This window comes from Mirounga leonina, unplaced genomic scaffold (genome assembly GCF_011800145.1).
Source record: "Mirounga leonina isolate KUSES-001 unplaced genomic scaffold, KU_Mleo_1.0 Mir_125, whole genome shotgun sequence".
In the NCBI taxonomy this organism is placed as follows: domain Eukaryota; kingdom Metazoa; phylum Chordata; class Mammalia; order Carnivora; family Phocidae; genus Mirounga; species Mirounga leonina.
Window position 1 is genome coordinate 19478737 of NW_023270305.1, and position 13433 is coordinate 19492169.

At 40.6% G+C, this 13433-nt stretch overlaps 1 protein-coding gene across 1 annotated transcript in view; it reads left to right on the forward strand.

The window, feature by feature from the left end:
- The window catches only part of LTBP1 (latent transforming growth factor beta binding protein 1), a 392439-nt gene that overhangs the window by 287289 nt on the left and 91717 nt on the right, over nucleotides 1-13433 (forward strand). The window contains exons 20-21 of the mRNA XM_035000535.1: nucleotides 9914-10075; nucleotides 13226-13293. Of these exons, the coding sequence (XP_034856426.1) occupies nucleotides 9914-10075; nucleotides 13226-13293 (230 nt within the window). The remainder of the gene's footprint in view (nucleotides 1-9913; nucleotides 10076-13225; nucleotides 13294-13433) is intronic.

Here is a 13433-nt window from a genome sequence, read left to right on the forward strand (position 1 = left end):
GTAGTCCACCAGAGTCACACAGCTAGCCAATTGCTCCAAGCACCAGTTTTCATTTGTGCATTGCTAAGGTCACGCATTTCCTATGAAAAATACACCATGTACTCTTTCCTTCTGCCTTGGGTAAAATTTTAGGCTCTGTCATCTACAGGTGAAGCTTCTCTTCTGTGCTGTAATTTTGGTTCCACTCATTGTTCATACTGGACTTGCAGCTCCTCTGAAATTCTCAGGAGGACTTTTGCAGATTATACCAAAATGGATCCGTCTTAATTTTTGATGGTAGTAGAGCTTTCACATGTTAAAAAGTTGAGCGTGACAAAAAGTAGATATTGCAACATGCTTTTCTGTTCTAATTGAACCAATGAATGAATTCGATTTTTCTGCTCAACTCTGACAATGCAAGGGAATACCCAGCCATATCACATACATTTTAGTTCTCACCTTTATCCTTCTGGTACTCCAAAGACACATTTTAGAAGGTGTAGTCATTACTTATCATTGAGTTGAGCTCATCGACACCAACTTGATTATATATTTATTCGTTCAGTTTAACAGTTGAGTGCCTACCAAGAGCCAGGCATTTTTCAAGACCCGGGGGATTGAGAGTGAACAAAATAAATGCCCTCCCCTCATTGTGCTTGTACTCTAGAGCTCACATTGTGCTTGCAAATAAACAAAGCAGCACGCAAAGTATATGGTGTGTCAGATGTGTGTTGAGTGCCACAAAGGAAAAAAAAAAGCAGCTTAAGGGAGACAGAGTGTCAGAGATTCTATGGGGGTCAGAGAAGGCATCAAATGATAAGTTATTTATATTGTGTTCCTTTCTATTTGTTTTTGTTTCTAATGGTTACTTGGGACTGGTTTGTGGCTTTTTAATATCCTTTTAGTCCAGATAATTTAGGGTACATTTATAAGACTTTTCCCCCCAATTTTAAATATATGAGAACATTAAAGACTTAAAATTTTCTCAAATCTCACCATCTGAAGAAAGGTCTTACACTTGGCATTTGTTAGTCATCTGTAGAGAAGATAATCCCTGCCTTACAGGGGATTCTGTTCCGTAAGTCTTAGTGTCCTCCTTTTTCTACCACTCTGCTCTCACTGACTATTTTTAAAGGAAGGGGGGGAAATCGGAGGGGGAGATGAACCATGAGAGACTATGGACTCTGAGAAACAAACTGAGGGTTCTAGAAGGGAGGGGGTGGGAGGATGGGTTAGCCTGGTGATGGGTATTAAGGAGGGCACGTTCTGCATGGAGCACTGGGTGTTATACGCAAACAATGAATCATGGAACACTACATCAAAAACTAATGATGTAATGTATGGTGATTAACATAACATAATAATTTAAAAAAATAATATATAAAAATTATAATTAAAGTTGTACGGTGTTGTATGTAATTCTACTTTTGTGTGGCATAGTGCTTATGGTTTTTTCTAAAGTCCATCAATCCATATGTTGATTTGACTTTTTTTTTTTTCTCTCTGAAAATGGATTCATTAGGAATTGAGAATTTCTATTTGGACCCTTATGTTCTGCAGGGATTTGATGCCAATTACACTGTGCTTCTTTCACTGACCCAAAGGTGAACTTGGTGAAATCGTTAATGGCCTCCTTGTAGTCATGCCATGTAGACTGAATCTCACTGATTGATGCTTCGCCTTGATTTAAGAATTAGAACAGAAATTGTTTGGGGCAGAAACAGGTCAGATGTTAGCAGGTGTTGTCTGGGAGACCATGCTCTTTCCTAGTGTTGAGTTCAGGGCATATGATCCTTCATTCTCAGTAGTTTATTGTCCACTTTCAAAATATCTGTCCCTTGATGCTTTTTGGCAACTCTTGTTGGCTCCTCTGTTAACGTAGCTTCTTCTTTCAAGTTGTGGATTTCAGTCCTCTCTCGAAAGCCACTTTCATCATTCAACATTGTATTCCTTGGACCTCACATTCAGCCTGGAGTTGCTGCCCGCTTGATCCTCGCCTCTAATGACTATTTCATCACCCTGGGTTCTGGCCAGTTCCAACTGGCTGCTTCAACCAGGACCTTTCTTGAGGGAAGCCAGCCTGTCAGGTACTCAATTAGCAGGTTTCTCTTCACTCAAGAACAGGCCTGATTTAAACCCTACTGGAGCCATCCTCTAAAGGAGATTCTCTAATATCTAATTGTTTAAAGGTACATTCAGTAACTCTGATATAAAGATCATATTTCCCTGAATTTAGACAGATTTGGGGTTATGTATGACCTCTATGAAGCTTGGTTTCAATATCTTTAAAATGGGGATTGAAATGCTCTCTTCATGGGATTTACTGTCAAAATTAAATAAGCAATATAAAGCACCTAGTGAGGTATGTGACACAAGGTAGAACCCAATAAATGTTATAACCCTTCTTCCCCCAACTCTATTATCCTCCCCTTTACCTCCCTAATCCCGAAATGTTAGAAGTGCAGTAATAACTGGTACTTGTTTAAGTAAATTTTATGTCAAGTTTCTATGTATAACTGTCTTTGACTTGCTTTAATAAGTTCATTTCCTGTAGTTCTTAACTCTCCCTATCTGATAGGAGCTTTCTTTTATGAATCTAAGTAATCTTAGTCTTATAATTACCTTTCAACTTCTCAGCATTTTTGTTTAGCTGGGATCTATTTCTTAAGAATCATATTGCTTGGGACGCCTGGGTGGCTCAGTCGTTAAGCGTCTGCCTTCGGCTCAGGTCATGATCCCAGGGTCCTGGGATCTAGCTCCATATCAGGCTTCCTGCTCAGCGGGAAGCCTGCTTCTCCCTCTCCCACTCTCCCTGCTTGTGTTCCCTCTCTCACTGTGTCCCTCTCTGTCAAATAAATAAAAATCTTTAAAAAAAAAAAAAAAGAATCATATTACTTTTCTGTAAGGTAATTGATCATCCCTAACAAATGTTTTACCTTCTGCAGTACTGCCATCTCCATCCTTTTACTTCATTTTCTTGGCTCACCTTCATAAGACACAGTATCTATCACATGGTCGATGTAGGCAGCAATCCCTTGTTGAGTTTACTTTATTATCTTCCTTTATAATTGAGTCTGTGAAAGACCATGTGACCTGGGAAGACAAATTTCTGAGATTTTTATCATACTAATCCTTCTCTGTCAAACTGTAATTAAGTTAATCGTGACTTTGTGACTCCAATTTACGTTTTCTAAATGTAATGGGTCTTAGGCATTTGAAGAACTTAGTCATTTAATCCACTTGACAACTGGTTAGCCATAGTCTTAACCAAAACCAGGTGCACAGAACGTGCACGATAAACATGGAAAGCTCCTTGTTCTAGGTGTTCTTTGACCACTAGGATTTATTTTCAGATTTTTAAGAATCATTGTTAACCTTTATGGAATGGATGAATATTCATAGACTTATCTGAAATTGAAGACTTTGTTCTACATTTATTTGCATAAGATGGCAGCAGAACTGAACATCTACCTTTTGCAGATACTATTAAATGTGCAAACACCAGCCTAATCCCTAAATCACTGCAGCTAAAGAAGTCTTCTATTTAGTCATTATGTTATTATCAAATACCTAATTATGTACTTAATTCCAGAGAAGACTTGAAGTTATAAATAAGCAAAACAAAACAGAATAGAATGGTGGTTATCAGGAGCTGGGAGCTAGGGGGATTGGGGAGGTGGTGTTTAAGGGTATGAACTTGCAATTGGCAGGTAGATAAGCCCTGGAGATCTGTTGCACAGATTAGTGATTATAGTCAACAGTGCTGTCTTATAAACTTCAAAGCTACTAGGAGGCCAGGTGATAATTATGTTCACAAAAAAAGGGAAATCATGTGACATAAGAGAGGCATTAGCTAACTTTGTTAATCATTTTGCAATATATAAGCATACCAAATTATCACTGAAACTTACCCTATGTCATATGTCAATTATATCTCAATAAAAGCAAACAAAAAACTACTTTTGAAAGCAGGAAACATACCTGTGTGAGAAGACTAGTTACCATAATAACAAAAACTTCTTTTACGTTGCTACAAAAGGCGTTGACTTCATTATTTTATTTGATATCAGGGCAGTAGTAGTAGTAGTAGAGATACAGAAATTGATTCCCAGATAGGTTAATGGGCTTGCTAATGGTCATAGGTAATAAATGACAGAGCTAGGACATGATCCCAGGTCGTTTATCTCCAAAACTAGTGTTCTGTTCTATACACTCCCTCTTCCTGTACACCCAAGACAATAAGAGAACAAAGCAATATGATTAAGATAATGAAGAAAGAAAAGTTCATAGAAAGAGAGATGATCGATATGGGTGGGAATCATCCCTTGCAAGCAGCAGTAAGAATGGCTGAGGGATTCTTGACTCGAAGATGGCAGTCTTCAGCATAGATAGCCCCAGTTGGGTTTTGCTGAAAGACTAAATATTCTTTTGGAAAGGGGAGGCAGGAAGCCAGTGATGTGGTAGGGTTAATGGACTGATTTTCTGAGATTATCCTTGGCTCTTTATCTGGGATGTACATAGCATTGGCAGTTCTCCAGTTTTGAAGAACAGTGATGAGTCTTTGAGGGATGCATAACATATTTTTATCGGCTGCACTGCTACTGCATATCTTAACTTGATCGGACTTGACGGAGGGCACCTGAGATCCCGAGGATTTGCTGTACCGCAAGTGCGGGTTGTTCCATCCCGCTGGCCTAACCATACTGGCTTTTCTGTCCAGTATGTTCTGCCATCATCTTTACTATAAAAGACTATGTGTACAGAATAGTCGAGGGATCACTGAAGTAATGTCATCTTGGGGGTGGGGAGTCATCTGTATTTTCCTGTAGTCATTGTGACAGAGTAAGATGTTTACTTCACATATCAAATGGTGCTCACTCATTGAAGTCTGTGGTGCTCATTAAGGAATTAAATGAGACTCAATGGCCTCTGAAATATGACTGATGCGCAGTGTTGAGAGATTAATTTCCTTGAAAGTACAGGAAGTAAGGCAGGTAAACTGTTGCTCTGGAGCCAACTCTGACCAACCTCAAGGAGCTGATAGGTGAAGTGGAAGGAGGCATCATAGCCTTGAACTGACTTGTGTGAGGTCAGCCACTGAATACCCTCTGAACCATCAGAGAGGGGCTTCATGCTATCTTGTGTTTTCCCAGGACATTAGGAAGGGAAATTTCGAAAGGGTTCCTGACCCAGAGAAATTACATCCCAAGGCAGTGAGAGAATTTGCAGGTGGATTTGCTGGCCAGCTGAAAGTCATCTTTGTAAAAATTGTGGAGAATGGAAAGTTGCCAGAGAGCTGGAAAGAGATTAATGTCCTCATTTCCCCCCAAAGAAAAAAGAAGCTGGAGTTCGGGAACTAATGACCACTGAGCTTCATGTTAATCTTGACAAAGAACTGTAGGCTGCAGGATTCAAATGATGAGGTGGAACGTTTTTTTGTGTTTTTTTGTGTTTTTTTTTAGAATTTATTTATTTATTTGAGAGAGAGAGAGGGAGAGGCAGAGGGAGCAAGAGAGGGAGTCTTACGCAGGGCTCAATCTCATGACCCTGAGATCAGGACCTGAGCCGAAACCAAGAGTCGGACACTTAACCAGCTGCACCACCCAGGCACCCCAAGGTGAAACATTTTAAAAGAAAAAGATGATCATAAGAATCAGCCAGGGTTGGGGTGCCTGCATGGCTCAGTTGGTTAAGTGTCTGCCTTTGGTGCAGGTCATGATCCCAGGGTCCTGGGATTGAGCCCCACATCAGGCTCCCTGCTCAGCAGAGAGTCTGCTTCTCCCTCTGCCTGCCCCTCCCCCTGATCATGCTTTCTCCCTCCCTCTCTCTCTCTCTCTCAAATAAATAAATAAAATCTTAAAAAAAAGAATCAGCCAGGGTTCACTAAGGACAAATCATGCCCACTGTTCTGACTGTCTCTTCTGACAGGCTTCTGAGAGGAGCAGATCATGAAATCCTATAGACATGGCATATCTGGTTTCCCACAGGCCTCTATTAGAGTCTCTCGGGGTGCTGTAGATGACAATGATCAGTTTGGATTGGGTAATAGTATACTGGGGTGGATTCATAGACTTTTGAACGATCATATCCACAAAGTGCTGACCTCATAAACCCCTGGCAGTTTTCTTACTGTGGGAGGTTTAATTAATTCACTGGATAGCAAATGCCAAATTATGTCCCAAAAGCCCATTGGTATATTGTATTTTGGGAGTTTGGAACACATTTTTCTGTGGACACAGTGTTTTTCATGACGTTTCCCTTTTGAACTGATTATGTATATGCATAACAAGAATTTGGGTAATCTGACTCTTGTACAAGACCATCACCCTAGAGTAAGATGCGATTTGAGCTCCAATACAGAAAACCAAAGACTTAACCGTCTCCCTCTGCAGCAAGGGTAAGAGGTTATGGGTATTGGATGGTGGGGTGGATAAGGACTACCTTGTTTCCCAGAACACTGATTCTCCCAAAGGTTTGAAGTAAGAACTGAGGGCAGGCTTTCTGTTGATAACACTCAGGGCCCCACAAGTTTGTATCTTTGACTTAATGGAAGAACACTGGAAACCACTGAGGGTTTTTAAAGGAGCAATACCATTGATTGTGTTTGTATTTCAGATGACTCTGGCTACCAGCTGGATAGTGGATTAGAGAGGGCAAGACTTGAAGTAGGGAAACAAACTATGGCGGTAACCCATGTGAGACAGAATGGTGGTAGTAAGAATGAAATGAAGCGGGTGTATTTGAGAGATATTGGGAAGATGGAATTGATTTGACTGTTTTAAATCGAATGTGGGGAAAGAGGGAGAATAAGGAATCTAGAAAGGATGACTCCCAGTTTCTGACGTGGGCATCTGAGTGGATAGTGGTATCATATTGACCTGGAATAAAAGAAACCCAGGGAGAAAGATCAGTTTGGGCTGTGAAGACTCAGAGGTGCCTATGGGACATCAAGGGGAAATGTCCAGTATGCTGACCAACTAGGTTGTGTGGGTCTGCAGTTTAAGAGACAGGTCTGGGTGAAAGATAAAACACTGAGTTTATTTCACTCCTTTTACATCCGTCAAGTGAGGCCCCACTCCAAGCACCTTCCTACTATATATTCTGGTTTTTTTTAAATGGAGGTATGATACCTCTATAGCATTATATTAATTTCAGGTTTAGAACATAATTATTTGATATTTGTATACATTACAAAATGATCACAGTAAGTTGGGTGAAAGTCTATCACCATAGTTACAGAATTAAAAAAAATTTTTTTCTTATGATGAGGACTTTTAAGATCAACTCTCTTAGCAGCTTTTAAATAGGCACTGTGGTACTGTTAATTCAAGTATAAGTATCCAGTATTTTTTTAAAGAATTTATTTGAGAGTGAGAGAGTGTGTTTGCAAGTGAGTGGAGGAGCAGAGGGAGAGGGACAAGCAGACTCCATGCTGACTGAGGAGCCCAATTGATCTCACGACCCTGAGATTATGACCTGAGCCAAAATCAAGAGTTGGACACTTAACCGACTGAGCTACGCAGGCACCCTAGTTATCAAGTATTTTGAAAGTATTTCGTGAATGATCATCTGTACTGTCTGTTAATTTGCTTTAACTAGAGAAAATATGGTCTTAGAAATTGATTTTGTTGTTATATTCTGTAGCCCTATAAATCACATTTCCTGGTGAATACATAATTAAAGAGAACAGTCCATACCTTTTTCAACTTTTTAACATTTTTGAAACCAATCCAGATACCAGACGTGACATTTTAATGTTGCTGTCTGGAATTTACATGCCTAGTGTCTAGGCTCATTCTATCCCATTATTTATTTTGGCTCCAGCATTTAGCTTCTTCTTTCAAGTTGTTTGCATTCGGTGTTTATAAAAGTGGACTCCCACAACCAAAGAAAGGATGGACAATGAGTCAGTCTGGAAGTGCTCTTTTTGTTATCATAGAGTAGGGTCCAGTTCACCATAACTGATTTTGTGAAAGCGAGGTAGAGCACTCAGACAATGCCAGTTGGTTGGCTGTTTTCAGTTTGCATGTGAAATGTGTGCCGGTGTGTGCATGCATGCTCACACACTATTGCCTCATTTTGGTACTGCTCTATTTCTAGATATCATTTTAAGAAAACTAGAGTACAGGGGTGCCTGGGTAGCTCAGATGGTTAAGCGTCTGCCTTCAGCTGGGGTCATGATCTCAGGTCCTGGGATCGAGTCCCACATCAGGCTCCCAGCTCAGCGGGAAGCCTGCTTCTCCCTCTCCCTCTGCCTCTTCCCCCTGCTCATTCTCTCTTTCTCTGTATCTCTTCAAATGAATAAATAAAATCTAAAAAAAAAAAAAGAGAGAGAGAGAAAACTAGAATACAGGTTTAAGGAAATGTTATGCAAATGAATGCAGTCCGAACTCTGGAATGCTGAATTAGAACTAGATCTCTGATGTTCATGTGTTCGTGACTCTCTGCCTGTTAACATTTGGAGGGTGGCAAGCTTTATTGCTTTCATGGCGAGCATTGCAAAATGAAATAGATGTAGTCAAGAGCATTTTCCTCCGTATTGTTGGTCTGCCTTATGATTAAGATGCCTGGATTGAGTTACAGACTGCTGTAAAATTAAGCCTACATCATGATGCTGTGTGTAGTTTCAGCACTTAGTGGTTTAAATTTTTCCTCTTACGGTGTTGGTTGTTCATGCTACACAGTCTTCTCAACTACAACATACAGTGGACTTAACAAAAGCATTTAGGTGGGGCACAGAACTCAAGTTTTTCTTTGTGAATTAACATCTTTTTTCAAAAAGATATATTTATTTTAGAGAGAGGGAGAGAGTGAGCAGGGGAGGGGCAGAGGAAGAGGAAGGAATCTCAAGCAGCTCCCCACTGGAGCTCAACGGGGGGCTCGATCTCACAACTCTGAGATCATGTCCTAAGCCGAAATCACTCAAGAGTCGGACGCTTGACCAACTGAGCCACGCAGGTGCCCCTGAATTAACAATATTCTAGTAAGAACATAATGAAAGCTGAATGAAATCAGTGAACACATTGATGATTTTCTATATAAATGCTGTGTTAGCAAATAATAAAAACAAACATTCCTAATTCTCTCTTCAGTGGTTTCTATCACTACACTTAACTTGTGTTAATAGAAACAGGTCAAAAGGATGGGCTTTGGAGTTAAGCTGACTGGATGCCCCTATGAGCCACCAGTTTCTCAAACCATGTGGCCTTGGGCAATCTGCTGGAACTTCTTTGAATCCTGGTTCCTTTGTCTATAAAATGGTTGGCTTCTATCGCTCCTGTTAGGATTAAAACATGCACAGCCTTTCCTGTTTCCATGCAGTAAGGGCTTGGTGAAGATGAGCAATTATTTTATCTATCTCTGCAGTCTGTCCCCTACCTTCAAACTGCCCACTAAGCTTGTTTGTCCCCTAGATTGGTTTTTATAATACCGATTCAATGCTGTCTTTGAACATTTTATCAGAGTTTTTTTTATCTTTCTGCTAAGACCTCTTGTGGTTTCTTCAGGTCCCGAGTCCTGTCTTTGGCTTTCTCGAACCCTCCCTTCCTGCTGAATTCATCAGTTCCATAGCTAGACCTCAGTACGTCTTTGATTCTTTGGAATACTTCATTGTGCAGGGGATGCTACTCCCAAACTGCCGTCTCTTCTGCCCTCCCCTCTACAATGAGCTTTCCATGGAATTGATTCACAGAGCATGCTTGGTTCCTTTTTTGAGTTACTTTGCATAAAGTAAATCAAGACATAGAACTATGATCCATGCAGCTCACACCAGAGCTCCTGTTCCTCCTTTGGGCTAATTTGAAAGCTTATCTTAAAGAATCTGTCCCTGTTTGAGGATGCGCTCTTTCTATTTTTAGCCAAATTCAACTTTATTCATGTTTTCTTTTTTTTCTCTCTTTGTGGGTTTTTTCCCCCTTCTGCAACATTCTTCAAGATGTGGATGAATGCCTGGAACCACAGGTCTGCGCAAACGGTACTTGCTCCAACCTTGAAGGCTCCTACGTGTGTTCATGCCACAAGGGTTATACCCCGACACCAGACCACAGGCACTGCAAAGGTAAATGCTGTGATCAGATTTCTGTTTTTTATTCGAACTGCATTTAAGAATATGTTAGAGTAATTAGCTTAGAAAAGGGAACCAAAAGGGGCGCCTGGGTGGCTCAGTCGGTTAAGCGGCTGCCTTCGGCTCGGGTCATGATCCCAGGGTACTGGGATCGAGTCCCACATCGGGCTCCTTGCTCAGTGGGGAGCCTGCTTCTCCCTCTGCCTGCCTCTCCCCCTGCTTGTGTTCTGTCTCTCTGACAAATAAATAAATAAAATCTTTAAAAAAAAAAAAAAACCCAATACACACAGTTCCACAACTCTGTGACTATACTAAAAAACATCGAATTGTACACTTTAGATGAATTATGTGGTGGTAAATTATATCTCAATAAAATTGCTATTAAAAAACATTCATCCTAGGGGTGCCTTGGGTGGCTCAGTCTGTTAAGCCTCTGCCTTCGGTTCAGGTCATGATCTCAGGGTCCTGGGATTGAGCCCCGCATTGGGCTCCCTGCTTAGCAGGAGCCTGCTTCTCCATTGCCCCCCATGCTCTCTCTCACTCCCTCCCTTTCTCTCTCTCAAATAAATAAATTAAAAAGATCTTTTTTAAAAAACATTCATTTTAGAAAATCTAGCAAACACAGAAAATAAGCAAAACAAAAATAACAGTTTCTCAATCTCATTCATCAGTAGTCCTATCTCATGGATATTTTCTGTCACTAAGATAATATATGTACGATTTTTTATCTTACTTTTTGTCGTTTAATAGTATATCATGAGCATTTTACACATTAAAAACTTTTTTCAAATATTATTTTTGAAAGCTGCTTAAGAGTCAGTGTATTACTATTTCAGCATTTTCTTGCTGTTGATGTGTTGAACAATTACATTTTTTTTAAAACTTCTCATCATTATGTTAAAAAACAAATCTAACAAGTTTTTTTTTTTTTTAATAAAACTTGGTCTGAATTTCAGGATTATTTCCTTATTTATAAAAGTGGAATAATTGGGTAAAATGTTTTTAATGTCTCTTATTTTTATTTTTAAAGATTTTATTTATTTAATTGACAGAGAGAGAGCGAGAGCAGGAACACGAGCGGGGGGGTGGGAGAGGGAGAAGCAGGCTCTCCACCGAGCAGGGAGCCTGATGTGGGGCTCGATCCCAGGACCTTGGGATCATGACCTGAGCCGAAGGCAGACATTTAACAACTGAGCCACCCAGGCGTCCCAATGTCTTTTATTATTTTGACTGAACACTAATTTCTAATTTTTAAAATGTGTTTCTTTTAATTCTAAAAGATTATTAGTTATGCTTGTATCTGTTAATTCTCTGGACACTTGTAATCATTACAACATTTATTTCATATGTTTGTTAAACATTTGTATTTTTTTGTGTAAATTTATGTTATATCTGTTCCCATTTATCAGGTTTTTTAATCCATCTATATGAACGCTTTATAATACATGTGTAAACCATTATATACATGTGTCTGTGCATTACAAATATATTTTTTGGGGGTATTATTGTTGTAATTTGTCCAAGGTTTCTCTAATTTTTCTTGGCATAATTCTTTTTTTTAAGTTTAAATTTTTTCTCTGGTCAAATCTGTGGATGGCTTCCTTTCTGCTCCTAGTTCTTTAAACCTAAAAGCATGCTCTTTGCAGGGGAGGAAGAGAGGAAATAAGTGAATTCTTCTTCTTTCTAAAGTATCTCAAAGTGAAGGATGGAGGGTGGAGGTTAATTCCTCACCATGGTAGGCAAGTAGTAAACAGATACCTTGCTGTCTTGTGAGAATTATAGCATCTCCCACTGGCAGTGGCACATTCACCGACCTCCACATTGGGGGCCCAACTCCTTGTATACGGTGGAACACTGGCCACTCCTAGCAGAGCAGGTCAGGTGGGCGCAACTCCCTGCCCTCCGGGTCCTTTTCCTGCCAACCCACGTCTGCAGCCTTCCTACCAAGTTCTTCTAGTGGTTCGCCATGCAACCTTGGATAAATAAACTCAGATTTCCAGTCTCATACAATCTCTAAAATTGGGGGATTGGGGCGCCTGGGTGGCTCAGTTGGTTAAGCGACTGCCTTCGGCTCAGGTCATGATCCTGGAGTCCCGGGATTGAGTCCCGCATCGGGCTCCCTGCTCGGCAGGGAGCCTGCTTCTCCCTCTGACTCTTCCCCCTCTCGTGTGCTCTCTCTCTCTCTCATTCTCTGTCTCAAATAAATAAATAAAATCTTTAAAAAAAAAATAAAATTGGGGGATTGGACTCTAGAGGGATAATGCTCTGAGGAAGCACATGTTGGGTGAATGACTTTTAACCACTTTTTCACTCTTTCTTACTCAGCCATCCTAGCTGAGCCTGCTCCTCTCTAAGAAGGCTTCCCAGCATGCCCAAATTCACACCATCATTTGATGCCAGCCCTAGGAACACTATGTCCCCTCTATGTGATGCTCGGCTGTGGAAGCTTCTCTTCATCCTTCCCTTTCTTTTGGGTGTATCCTGGAACCCACGTGTTCCAGGCACTGTGTTCAAATGCAGATGTTACTGAGAGGTTTTAATCTCTCAAAGGACTTTTATTGGTTGGAAAAGATAGAAACCTACTACAGATCATTGTAGATAATAAAGTACCAAGTGATGAAGGTTAACAGTATCAGCAATGTCACGGAGATGTCATATACCCCTGACCTTATGTGGGGGCCAGAGCATTTCACCTTTGTATTTATTCCTTCCAAAAACCCATAACCCCAACCTCTAATCATGAGAAAAACATCAGACAAATCCAGATTGACAACATTCTACAGGGGTCTGGCCCATACTCTCAAGACTGTTAAAGTTGTGAAGAATAAGGAAAGATGGGGGAGACAGGACCCCTAAATACAGTGTGGTACCCTGGATTCGGTCTTGGAACAGAGTGCATGAATCAAAAAAACTGGTGAAACCCAAATGAAGTCTGGAGTTTAGTTTAAAAAGGAGGAGTGCAGTATATCAGAACCTAGTTTGGACACTCAGAAGTGTGAGCTTGGGTAAGTTTTCTTCCTTCGCTAAGCCTTACTTGCTCATCTGCAGAAAGGCAACAGTAATGGTACCTACTCAGGTGGATGTGAGGATTGTGTAAAAAAATACAGAAACAGAGGTAATGTGTGGAGAATGAGATAACGCAGGGACAGAGTCTGACACGTAGTTGATGTTGTTATTCACCAGATCATAGGCATGTACAAAGTTCTGTTAAAGCTAATCCTGCTTGCGTGCTGCTGGGAAAGCTTTCCGAGGTACTGCTGTTCGACCTTGGTCCTAAAATTTTGAATACGGAAGGGAGAAAACCTTAGGAGGCAGAGGAAGCTGCACATGTCAAAGGTTAGAGGTAGGAAAGGGCTGTTACCGCCACTTGCCGGTGAACCTTGCCCCCCCC